This window comes from Haemaphysalis longicornis, unplaced genomic scaffold, assembly GCF_048455015.1.
Source record: "Haemaphysalis longicornis isolate Haplotype H1 unplaced genomic scaffold, Haemaphysalis longicornis Haplotype H1 scaffold_7, whole genome shotgun sequence".
NCBI classification, from domain to species: domain Eukaryota; kingdom Metazoa; phylum Arthropoda; class Arachnida; order Ixodida; family Ixodidae; genus Haemaphysalis; species Haemaphysalis longicornis.
Window position 1 is genome coordinate 151,217,821 of NW_027526422.1, and position 12,669 is coordinate 151,230,489.

General features: G+C 47.0%; 1 protein-coding gene across 1 annotated transcript in view; it reads right to left on the minus strand.

The window, feature by feature from the left end:
* Positions 1–12,669, minus strand: part of LOC144147135 (general transcription factor 3C polypeptide 3) — a 72,135-nt gene that overhangs the window by 12,763 nt on the left and 46,703 nt on the right. Inside the window, exons 16-18 of the mRNA XM_077679207.1 lie at positions 10,793–10,897; positions 4,722–4,811; positions 1,601–1,775 (exon numbers count right to left, since the gene is read on the minus strand). Coding sequence (XP_077535333.1) covers positions 1,601–1,775; positions 4,722–4,811; positions 10,793–10,897 — 370 coding nt within the window. The remainder of the gene's footprint in view (positions 1–1,600; positions 1,776–4,721; positions 4,812–10,792; positions 10,898–12,669) is intronic.

The following is a 12,669-nucleotide window of genomic DNA, read 5'->3' on the forward strand; positions in this document are numbered from 1 at the left end:
CATATCAAGGATTAATAGTTGACTGAACAAAATGCAGTGACATGCTCTGTCACTTTACACTTTCCTTGTCTTTACTTTTGTACCAGTGTAAAGACAAGGAATGACACCCTAAAGTTTAGACCACATGTATGCCTATACAGTAAAACCTCGTTATAACGAAGCTGAAGGGGGAGTCGTAATTACTTCGTTATAAACGTTAGTTCGTTATATTCAATATTCATACTATCTACCGCTAATTAACAAAGAAAAGAGGATGTACTCCCCACCGAACCTCACAGCAGCCGCCACGAGAGAAAAACAACCGTGGCGTGGATAAAAACCAGCGAAAAAAATATAAGAACAGCAAGAATCAGAACTTTATTCGCGTGAAATGGCTCTTCACTGATCGAAACAGCACATCAGCCGTTGCGGCTCACTTTGCAGAAAAGAAACACTTGATGGATTGCTGCCGCGTTTTCTTCAGATGAATGATGGCTTTTTCAGCTGCAGCCGCTATTTCGATTCCGTCCTCGCCGTCATCATGCGCGCCAAAAAAGCGGCGCAGCAGGACTGCCGCGTCCTGCGCTTGTGCGGACGTCGGTACGCCGGACTCGCCGACATTAGGCTCTGGGCTGTCGTCGCAGTCCTCATTAGGCACCCCGGTCACCTCACGTCCAATTTCCTCCTCTGTTAGCTCCTCCGTCGTTACCGCGTCAGCATCGGCACTGACGTACGTGTAGAAGGTGTCGCAGTCGGGTATGACACCGGCATGAAGAAGAGCGTCCCACGACGCCAGGGATTGGTCGCCTGCGGCACCCTCATTGACGGCAGCATCTAGATCGTCGCTGTCACCACTGCTTACGCATCTGTCATCCGATTGAAAAGCTGACACTGCTGACACTCGAATGATCGCAGGCAACACCAAAAACCGCGGTCGGCGCAGCGCCCCAAACATGCCCGGACCCCCGGACGCGGAAGAGCGGGCGGGTCCACGCGTTCAGCACGGAGGGGGAGGCCGGCAGACGCGCCAGTTCGTGCGGGTTGCCAGGCGGCTTGTTGCCATTTTAGCGCGCGGGAGTTGGCGGCGGCCCTGCGAGCGGGAGTTTTCAATTACCTCGTCCGTAATGAGACGTAACTGTCGCGCGCTATAAGACATTGATCTGTCGGTCGCAAAGCGGTCAGTAAGTGCTCGTTTTGGGGGAAAAATGGTTCGTTATACCCATTGCAAGGACATTTTAGCTTCGTTAAAACGAGGTTTTAAATACATGGGCATCTATGGGAATTTCTAGGGGAATTACGATTGCTTCGTTATATCCATTAGTTCGTTATATACCGTTTCGTTATAACGAGGTTTTACTATATGAGCTTTTCCTATTGTTCCACCATTTCCCGGCCGTGCTGTTCTGCCAGCGAAACAGCAGGACTGCTTCGATCGGCTCGCGGCAGGTTCCTGGCGCAGCTCGGTGTATCCAGCGCGAAATGCAGCCGGGCTGCATATGTTGACATTAGCATCACTAAACACCGCCGTAGGGGAAACGCTTTCCAAAGGCGCGGCACCAGACACAGCAACTCACACCGAGCGATAGAGCCGACAGCACAGACAAACGACCAGACCACCCACCGAGGGCGTGCTTGTAGGTGCCCGAGACGAGGGCGTTGTGCCCATTGAGCAGCCCCAGGGGATAGCTGTCCGGGTACTTGTAGAGCAGGCGCAGGCAGAAGCGGTTCTGCCGCATAACGGGGCTCAGGTTCACCGCCAGGCCAAACAGGTTCCACACACGCATGCGCTCGGGGTACTGCGAGGAACAGGAAGAGAGTGTAGTTGTGCAACTGCTGGAAGTTCTTTAAATTCAAAAAGTGCAGTAGTTCGTACTGCCAGTTCCCACAGCACATTTATGCACGCTTCTCCAAAAGTGGTACACCCGAAAGATGTTAGTAGTATTTACCTTCTGCCACTAACCCTCCCTGATCAGGCTGTGGAGTTAGCTGTAGCAACACAGCCACAATCCACAATTCTACACTAAGTGACACTTAGGCACGCTCCAGGCTTGTTCCCGCTGTTCAGACGTTGTCTAATAACTGGCACGAAAAACTCAATACCACGCATGACGTCGCTCAACATAAATTTTTCAACAGACTGGTACACCATCCAACCACATCAAAAATCCCGGACCATCCCCACTAACGTGAAACCTGAGGAGGAGCGAAGCATGCAGTGTATAAATGTATTCACAGATTGTAAGTCTCTCTCTTGCCACACGGAGCACGCTGATTGGGCGCCGGAGAAGCACTGGTGGGAGGAGCAATCGCGCGCTTGCTGAGGCGGTGGCGCCTCTCTTGCGTTGAACCGGATTTAAGCAATTAATTAAATGAGAGACAGACTCGCCGTAAGTTCTCTTCGTGTCACATGCCGCAGCATGCTAAGAAGAATGCTTTACAGGAGAAAACCTGGCGTTTGACACCAATTTTAAGACGGAATTTAACACATTTCTGTTGTTCATGCAATTAAATCCCGATTATTCCTGCATTTTAAATTGTTTCAATCATGTTAGCTTATTTTGAACCGGTATTATCCATTATACATTTGGTTTTTGACCATCGCTTGACAACTTGATTTACTGTGACAACAACGACAGGAGACGCCGACAGCCCGAGGCCCCAGGTGCTTTGTCCCTAACACCAGCATGACATCATGATCGCAGTTCACGAGATGGCTAGCACGTCGTGTTTTCTCTCGTTCCGAGCTTTAGAAATAAATGAAGACTTTAGGCTCAACTAAAAATTGTGAAGCAAGGGACAGGACATGTTGGAATTAACAGTTCAACGCATATCTTTAGGGCTCCTTCAGAAGCTTCCCTAACCACAAGCCTCACCTCTTCTTTCTCAAATAGATCTCGGGAATGATGTGCTGGCCATGCCACTAGGCCATGCTGGCCATGCTGGCCAGCCACTAGGCACATATGTCTTTCTACCTGGCCTTACTGCAGTTTCCACGTACCATATTTACCTAATTCCAATGTGCGCCTTTTTTTTTGAAGCAAAGAGGTTTTAAAATCGGATGCCCATACATTACAATCACCACCGCTGGTTGAAACTGCCCCACAGCTGCCCATCAATGTCATGTGGCAGCTCACTCATCGCTGAAAGCCATGCTAGCAGGTTTAATCCCTCTGTGTTTCACAGGAACCATTTGCAACCAGGTGCAGTGCTGACATCACTCAATGCATATCTCGCCAAAAAATGAAAGTGGGAGCCATAAAGATGTGTGCCCTTCACCACAAGAATAGCTTTAATTAAGTGCAAGGTTATTCTATGCGTGCAAGAGAGTGCTAATAGCGATGCAGCCTGTTATCTTGGAATGCTGGAGGCTTTCACGCAACTTGGAAAGAATTGAAAAAGTCTATCTTTGGGGGCAAGTCGTTGAGCAAAGGCCGTGATGGTGTGTGAGCGGGAATGATTCAGAACCTTGCTTCGGAAGCTGGCTTGCTAGACAAGGCAGCCCGGGGTGGATCGAAAGCCTGTGATCACCGAGGTGTTCAATGTGAAGGCCCTTGACCTTGGGAGGGAATTGATCCCTCTCCAGAAGCCAATTAAAAAAAAACCTGGAAATAGGCAGCAGGATTCGTGAAGCGCAAAGGAGTTCTCGCTTAGTTGGCAGACTGGTGTGTGCCAGTAGCTGACAGAGGCTTTCAAGAAAATACTACACAGTCAGTGCAACAGTGTCTGGGTACGTCTTTGAGCAGGCCATTCTAGGATAACGTTTGGAGGCTGTATGTTGAATGGATGGCAAGATCAGGATTGAGTTTGTAGAGGTGCTGTGAAGGTAGCTATTGGAAAGAGGCATGATTGGTGCAGACATAATCATCAGAAGCTTTAAAAAAAAGCAAACAGAAAGATTGATTGATTGATTATGAGGTTTAACATGCCGACGCTACACAGGCAATGAGGCGCGTCGCAGTGGAGGGCTCAGGATTAATTTTGACCACCTGGGGATCTTTAACGTACGCCGGCAAAAAGAAAGACACGGTTATATATAACGCTCTGACACCTCACCCTCCGAGTCAGACGAGGGTAAAATGTGTGAATAGCTCATGAGGGAGCTGAACAAGATTATCAGTGATGGAAACGTCAATTCAGACTTGGACCAGAAGTGTACCGGCTTATCTAGCAAACATGAGATGTAAGTATGGTCAAGTTGTGAGAGCGGTTACTGACAACAAATAAAGTTCCTTTGCAGTTCGGGTTTATATTGACCCCGTGTGCTTGTTACAAAGGTAGTTACTGCCTGAAATAAATGTCTTGTTACATTTATGATAGCTGGCTCAAGAATGCGGACCCACAAAAAAACAGATATTGCGAAAGTTCCACGTGTAATCACTATAATGGCGTCGCAAGCAATTTTGAAAAAAATGTGCAAATGTTCTGCATTTGCACAATAATGCGAATTTTGCGAAAGTTCCACCTGTAATCATTATAATAGTGTAAATGGAAGTAATTGGCAGGACAGGATATAGAAAAACCAAAAATCTGGCTGCGAAGAACTCACACTCAAGACAAGTAGCACAACAATGCTATGCATGAGTAGACAATTCTCTGAATTTCTGCAGATTTTTTTCTTCTTATCTCCATCATATGTTTGAAGCTTGCGATAACATTGGACGCACTGCTTTCGCGACAATTAACCAAACTCGTATTTAGTCTTCAGGGCCCCCGTAAATCGAGAGGAAGTTTCAGGCGCCCACCTTGAGCACCAGCGAGCGTGCCAGGTAGAAGCTGTGCTCCTCTTGCGTGGGGTCACGGTAGTGGGCCAGGAAACTCGTGAACTCCAGCTCCTAGGACAGGCAAGGACAGGCAAGAGGGGTGGGGTGCTCACCAACACAGACTTCAAGCACACCGCTCATGGCAAAAAGAGAAGTAGTAGGATCAGACTTGCAGGGTGCAAGTAAAATAGCTTCAAACAACTTTGAGCACTTCTTGCCAGGGAAAGAAAAAGGGGTTGCTCATATGTTCACAAAGCCTTTACCACTGACTCATGAGTTAAGCATCCTTCAGCCAGGAAAAACAAAGGAACTTAATCTGAGTACATACACTCTCAGCAGCAGACAGCAAGAAACCACACCAAAAAATCGAGCGCAATCACTCTTTCTTTTCACCTATTTACTCCAGACAGTACTGCCGACACCCACACCTCTAGATCTGTGCAACATCACACTTTGTAATTTTATCCATAAAAAAAAATCTACAGCAATGCATTTTTTTTTGTTCAGGCAGCGGTGTTTAACCCTTTTAGGGTCGAATTTTTTCACCAAATGCGACCCCCCAGGGTCGATTTTTTTATTGCTGATTTAAATTCTTTGGATGAATTTATTTCAAGAAAAAATTATGGTAATTTTTTTAGGGTGACCGTAAAGTGAAAAAAAAAAATCATTTATGTTGTTACACATATGTGGTGTATTCATGAGTAACACAAGAAGAATTCTAAATAAAAACGAGAGAGTAACAAGCCGGCACCTTTTGAGTGAATCAAAATCAGATAGACATCAGTTTCGCGGCCGCGGGAAGTGCCCAGAGGACGATACCAAAACCAGCCGCTGCGCGCGCGTGCGGGTGTGCACGGCCGGATGCGGGAGTGATAGACGAGACACCACTCATAAATTACAAAAAAAAAAGAGAGAGAAAAGAGCCTCATCAGTTTCGCAGGCGACCTTGGTCTGTGGCAGGTGCAAGAAACGAGAAGCGCCCGGGCGCCAGGTGGGCGATACCCAGCGCGCCCCCTCGTTAGCAGATGAGCAAATGATAGCCGACGCACCGCTGAAGTAAATCATAAAAAAATAAAAAGAAGAGCCATCGGCGCAAGAAAAATATTTGACATATTTCAGAAGTGTGGCAGCACATGCCAAGCAAGAGAAGTTGGTGAAAAAGGCGCGCTTTTTAAAGATACAAGCAATGCCGTACATGCATGTCATTGACCGTTTTGAAAGTGTTTGCCGATGTCGTACATGTACGGCTGTGACCCTCAAAGGGTTAAAGATTTAGCCCACTTCATCATGTTTTCTAACCCATGCTTCGGACCCTGTCAAGCCGACCTTGTGAAGGCTTTTTGTCCGTGCTCCCAACATTGTGGAGAACGATGTTCAATAAACATGATTTGATTTGATTTGATTTGATTTGTTGTGGGCTGCCCTGGGCTGCCCTGCATGGCTAAATCGGTTGATGATGCACCCACTGGGGGCAGTGTGCAATCCTGTTGCTGTTTTGAATGCCACGAGCAAAACATGTCTTTTTACAGCCCACGATTTTTGCTTGAGGGGTTACTTCAAATTGTAGTTGCTGGCTTCCAAAGTTGCGAAACTATGCATGACACATGCAATTACCAAAGCAATCGCCATGAGATAGCTAAAAAAAGGGCACTATTTATAGGTGAAGTTTCTACAGGTCAGCAGGGTAAGAGGTCGGTTGGTATGTTTCACAATCGTAAAATTGGACTGAATAAAAAAGAGGTAGCAGCACGACTAAAAAATTACGCCCATCTTTCTGCGAGGGAACCCTGGTGTGATGCGACACATCGGGGTGTTCAATTGGCGTTTCCATTGGGTTGATTCTCTAAATCGGGTGAAACGTGTTGTGAACGCGTAGGATGCATTCCATCACATGCGGGTGTTCTCATACGCGGGAAGATGGGCGTAATTTTCATTCTTTTACCGAGAGAGAGAGACTGGTTGCCGTTTTTCGAGCGAGAGCGAGCGCTTGACTGAACCGCCGCAGCGCGCTACCCGCTTTATATTCACAGCACCTGAAGGAGAGGAGACAGCGGAAGAGAGTTGCGCATGCGCGCGCTTGTGGCGCCGGAGCAGACACGAGCATAGCGAAGCGCACATGCGCAGCTGTTATGCTAATGAGACGGAGTGGGAGTGTTGCATGCAGCTGTCGGAGAGAAGAACGGGAGAGAGTTGCACATGTGCAGTCAGCATGCAGACGCCGCGACGACAACAACAACGCCGATGGAGGAACATGCCCGGGAGCAAGAGATGCGTCGCACCTAAAAAGTTCCCCAATTCAAGCCATACTAAGTTATAGTAGTAGGAACAAAAAAGATAAGATTTAATACCATCGTGTGCATTACACGTTTACTGGTGAATAACACAACAGTGAAGTCGGTTTGCCAAAGTTTGTGCTTCTGGCAATACTGTGTTCGTAAAAGTCAAGTACTTGCAATTCTTTCGGGATTCATGCTGGTTTACATGACAAAAATTCAAGGGTTTTCAAGGACCTTGAAGGATCTGTGCGTGTATTCTCAAGGACCACACTGTCTGTTAGAAATCCAAGCAAGACCGATGTTCGTGGGAAGATGGAGGCTTCAAATGAGAAATAATCGAAAAATGGGAACACAGCTAGAAACAACATTTCAACAACAAGGATGCTTGCCTTCAGACAAGTCTCCTTGTTGACACTAGGCTCCAACAACATTTCCTTCTTCAGCGATATCTCATAACTGTTTCATAGAGTTACACAAATAGCAATTTCAGTGCGTTACACAATTTAAAGTTATATTCGCTAAATAACATCAACCACGCAACAAACACTCACTGAGTTCTTACAAAGCGTTGCATTGCTTTTACGCTTATTGGAAAGAAAAAGAAAAAAAATTATGAAATTCAAGGATTCTCAAGGGCCACTCAAAATTACAGGATTTCAAAGGCCTTGAAAAGAAGCTTTTCGAATTAAAGTTTTCTTTTTCAAGGTTTTCAAAGGTCCACATAAACCGTGTTCTTTGGTTTCAGCCTTAGCAGGAATCTGCCGCCTAAATTTACTTTTAAGCTCAGAACAAGAGAAGCCATGCCGTGTCCTCAGCAACTGTCTCGCGCAATGACGTCACACCAGTCTGAACTGCAGCCTGATGCTATCTCAGTCTTAAAAACTTTTGATGTTGGCCTGTCTCATTGCTAAAGCGGACTTTTTGTTGGTTCATGCCCAGCCAGCGAGTGGCTGCACACGGTCGGCTGGTCGGAGAAAACCAGTGCTCAACCGTTCGCCGTCGCTGCAAGAGTGCGCCCAGCGGAGCTCGACCAGATCTCCTGATTGGCCGTAGGAAAAAGCGCAGAGCTGGCCACAATATCATTTTAACTTCATGGCTGTTTGCGCGATCCGCCAACAGGTGCAGCGTCGCCTGCAACCGAGCTATTTTCATCATCATCATCATCACCAGCCTGTCTACGCCCACTGCAGGGCAAAGGCCGCTCCCATTAATCTCCAATTACCCCGGTCCTGCGCTAACTGTGACCAATTTTTCCCTGCAAACTTCTTAATCTCATCTGCCCACCTAACTTTCTGCCGCCCCCTGCCACGCTTGCCTTCTCTAGGGATCCACTCTGTTACCCTTAATGACCAACGGTTATCTTGCCTTCGCATTGCATGCCATGCCCACGTCTATTTCTGCTTCTTAATTTCTACTAATATGTCCTTAACACGCGTTTGTTTCCTGACCCACTCCGCTCTCTTCTTGTCCCTTAATGTTACACCGATCATCTTCCGTTCCATTGCGTGCTGAGTCGTCCTCAATTTAAGTTGAGCCCTCTTAGTGAGCCTCCAAGTTTCTGCCCCGCAGGTGAGCTATTTCAAACGTCTCTAACTAATTAACGACAGATGTCACGCGGCTACCAGTCATCTCCCACTTGGTTTGCTGGTACGTAATGTTCGAAGTAAATTTGAGCGAGGTGAATTTATAGTGCACTTGGCCTTCTGCCACATAACAGGAACAACTTTCCACGGGGGACCTTCACATGGAGCAGGCTAAATTGCCAAATTAACATACACTGGATTTGCAACTTTTAGGCAGCAAGCCATACGTCCACACTTTTGTACCTCAAGTTTTTTTTAACTTTCTTTTTCCAGATCAGATCAGCCGCAACAACATCAGAAGTAACGAAATTTCAGCGGTGAGTCAATGATGTTACCAGTCAATATTTGGAGCGTACCTTCCGTCCAGCTCTAGTCCCCGTTAAGATAAAAAAAAAAAAAAAAAAAACGACTAGTAAAATTTTGCCGAGTTAAGCACAATTTCAGTTTTGTACCCAGTTTGAACACACACTCTAATTTTATGCTTACCTTACCCTGTCAGCTCTTAACAACTTTTCTTCACCAACATGGGGTGCGAAACAGGAAGGGACAGAGATTCGTAGCCTACATCTTATCACCAACAAAATATTGACCTTTCTCATTCGTTCCCCCTGCTAAACATTTAAGGGGAGACGTGGGTCGAAAGTCGTTTTTTTTTTTTTTTTTTTTCAAATTTCACCTTTTCTGTTTTTGCTTTATCAACTTTACACATTATATTTTGACATCTGAAAATATCACATCGAAATTAGCATCAGAAGTCGGTGAAAAACGCGTCTGAGTGAGCGGCAGTGACACGCGGCATCACGAAATTTCTGCAGAACTTTGTGCTGTTCGCGTGCTTGCGGGGCCGCAAAGAGAGCTGTCCGCCATATTGCGGATGCTGCCTCGTGTAGAGTTGTCCTTACTCTCCCCGATCCTGGCTCCTGAAGTCTCGTATGTTCACGAAAAATCTAAAAAAAAAAAAAAAAAAAAGCGACAAAAACAGTCTTTTCCCGCCGTTTCAAACCACACGCCACTGATGCGGGGCCACCATTGGCTGACAGCACCCATGTTTTTTTGCCGTAGTTCGCTTCACTGTTTTCCGGAGTTATTTTCCCCTGTTTTTGTGCGATGGCAAGCCCGAAAAAGGCAATTGCCGACCACCGGAAATACAGAAGTAAGAACAAGTTCAGAGGGAAGTGGCGGAAGACGTACAAGAAAGTCACCGCCAACAAAAATGTCCCCGACGGGCCAGCAGCCGCTAGGCCTAACATCGACCATGGCAACAGCGACGACGAGATCAACGCTGCAGTGAATTCTGTGAGCACATCGCAGAAAAAGATCGCGTTGTTCGAAAATGACGTCAGGCCGAATGCCGATCGTGCCGAAAGCGTAGTGTTGTGCGAGTTGGGTGCATTGACGGCTGTCGTCGCAGGCATGGCATGCCCTGTTTGTCACGAGTGGAAACTCGCAGTGCGGGCGCCGAATAAAAACCGGAAAGGCCTTTCTGCGTTTCTGGAGCTGCACTGTGAGAATGCCGATTTGCATTTTTTGCTGGAAGTGTTTCGGGCACTTAGAATGGTCATACGACAACGAAATTTGGCACACACATTGAGGAGAGTGCGTAGAGTGCCGATATCTACTTGAATCAGCATTACCTCTCAGCCGTGAACATCTACTAATAAATTAAATCGTAGTTGAGTGGCAAAAAAAGGGTACTTTGCTACACAGATATTGTTTTCATAGTTTCAAAGTTTGAGCACAATTTCTAGCTAAATATCGGCACTCTATGGCTAATAGGAAGCAAAAGGAGCTGTTGAACAACTCTCTGCATGAACATTTAGTATGCGCGAAAGTTTCCGGAAAACTTATCAAGTTTCACCATTACTTGCAGCATAACTAACAAGCAATTGCACTTATGTAAAAACTGATTACAGATTTGGAATCAGGAGAAAAAACTACATCAGTGTTCCAATTTCTGAAGCTATAAGATGAATAACAAAAAAAAAAGTGTTTTCGAGGAGTGTCTCCCCCTTAAAGGGAGAGTGCTGAGATCAAGCAATGTGTTCAGATTTTAAAAACTTCGGTATGTCACAGCAGAAGAAAGGCTCCCATCAGAACGGGCGTCGAATTCCCCCTCCGCACGTCGCCACAACCACTACAAAGCAACGCCCACCACCCAATCATTGCCGGGAGAAAAAAATTCAATGATCAGTACCTTGGTGCGCACTGGGTCTCGGTTGAAGATGGGTGACACCAGGGCCTCGGTGGTCACCTGTTGCAGTTCTTTCAGGCGGTTTGTCTCGTACAGTGCTCGGCAGAGCTGCGCATAGTTTGAATCGAAGGTAGTAAAGGTCGGCTGAGCCATTTTGTACTACAGTGGAACCCCGTTCAATTGTTTTTCACCGGACCGGGAAAACAAAATGTAACAAAACCAGGAAAACACAGCAGTGAGGAGACCTTCGAAAACAAACGAAAACAGTGTAGCTTTGACCAGCAGCCATGTATTTCTGCAACTTTGCCCTTAGAACCTTAAAAAAAGTCAAGAATGTAGGATTTCCGCTTTTTGCGATCGCTGGAAAACACCACACGTGGCAATGCAAGCAGGCCCCTAGCTATGTCGACTCTCTTCCGCGCTAGCTACTTGTCTACTGCGTTTAGTACGTCAAGCTTTTCCTGAAGGAAAAGTGCCTCCCGTTTTCACAACACCATCGAGGCACGACAAAGTTCGCGGTTGCAACTTCAACGGTGTTTTGAAAGCTTGAAGCGCACGATGACAACGAGAGTGCGTGCTATTCTCACTGTGGGGCTTTATGGCAAACATGCACTCCAGGCATTCCGAAGTGAAACTTGCGTTGTAAGCACAGTGATGATGGTGATAACATAGAGTAACATGTTGCCATCTAGTGGTAACGAAGCGCACTAGCGTGTGGCTTCATGCAGTCGGTTCCATAGCCAAGCCTGGCCAAGGCTCGTCAAACGTCAAAATGGTGATCCACGCATGTTGCCTAGGTGGGTTCGTAGTGTCACATTGCGACGAACGATCCGGGAATGTACTCTGAGCCACAACGTAACAGTGAGGATTTTAAAGGGGCCCTGAAAGGCATTTTGAGCACACTAAATGAACTAGCGCAATCGCTAGATTGGGTCGCCAACGTCACCTGTGCCAAGTATTACTCTTTTACGCGCAGCGGAAAGATCACACTTCTGTTGCAAAGTATGTCGCTTTTTTCTCACCCTTTCCTTCGTGTTTTTGGACGCCGCCATCTTCACATGTCTACATCATCGATTCCCAGATGTTCGTCATGAGCTAGACATCCTGCTATTGGGCGGCTTTTTCACGCACTTCCGGCAAAGAGATGAGTCGTCTGCTCAGCGTCGGCTCGCCGGCTGATCTGCCAGCGGAGTGCCGGAGTGCTTTGACATTTTACGACAAACGAAACAAGTGTAAACAAACGCTTAACCGTTTGTATTGAATGCAACACGGCCATAACACGACGTGGATTTTATCTTACGTGAGTACGTACCATAAAGAAAGTCCCGTGGCACTTCTTTGGTGCAATCGCAGAGAACGCCCTGAGCCGAATGCCCGGGTTTGACGCGTACATTTTATTCAACTTCAAAACAATCCAGAGATGCGTTTCGAACGAACGCAACGTCACAACATGCGTTGCAAGTCTGAACCGCGATTGACAGACGATGAGTTGCCTCCTCCTGCCCGTCGTAGATACGGCACTCACCTCACACCCGGTTTGCGGGGACGAGCAGCAAGTCACAACTCTGGCGCGCAAGCGAGAAGGCTTTTAGCCAGGCACACTGCACATACCCCATGCGAGGTTGAGTGGTACGTCGTTCGAGAAAGATAATCCAGACCATGGGAAGCACTATCCACCCGCAGAAGTACAATGTCGCATTTCATCGCGAAACGAACGCGTCCACAACACACAGGAGGCGATGCACACACACACACACAGCTTCGGTCGCTGCATTGGCTTAGCTGCAAGCTTCGTTCGGACAATCAGCGATGCTACGACGATACAGAGCTGCGTGAGGACGACGTGCTAACCACTTCACGTATTTAAAAACACAGGGGCA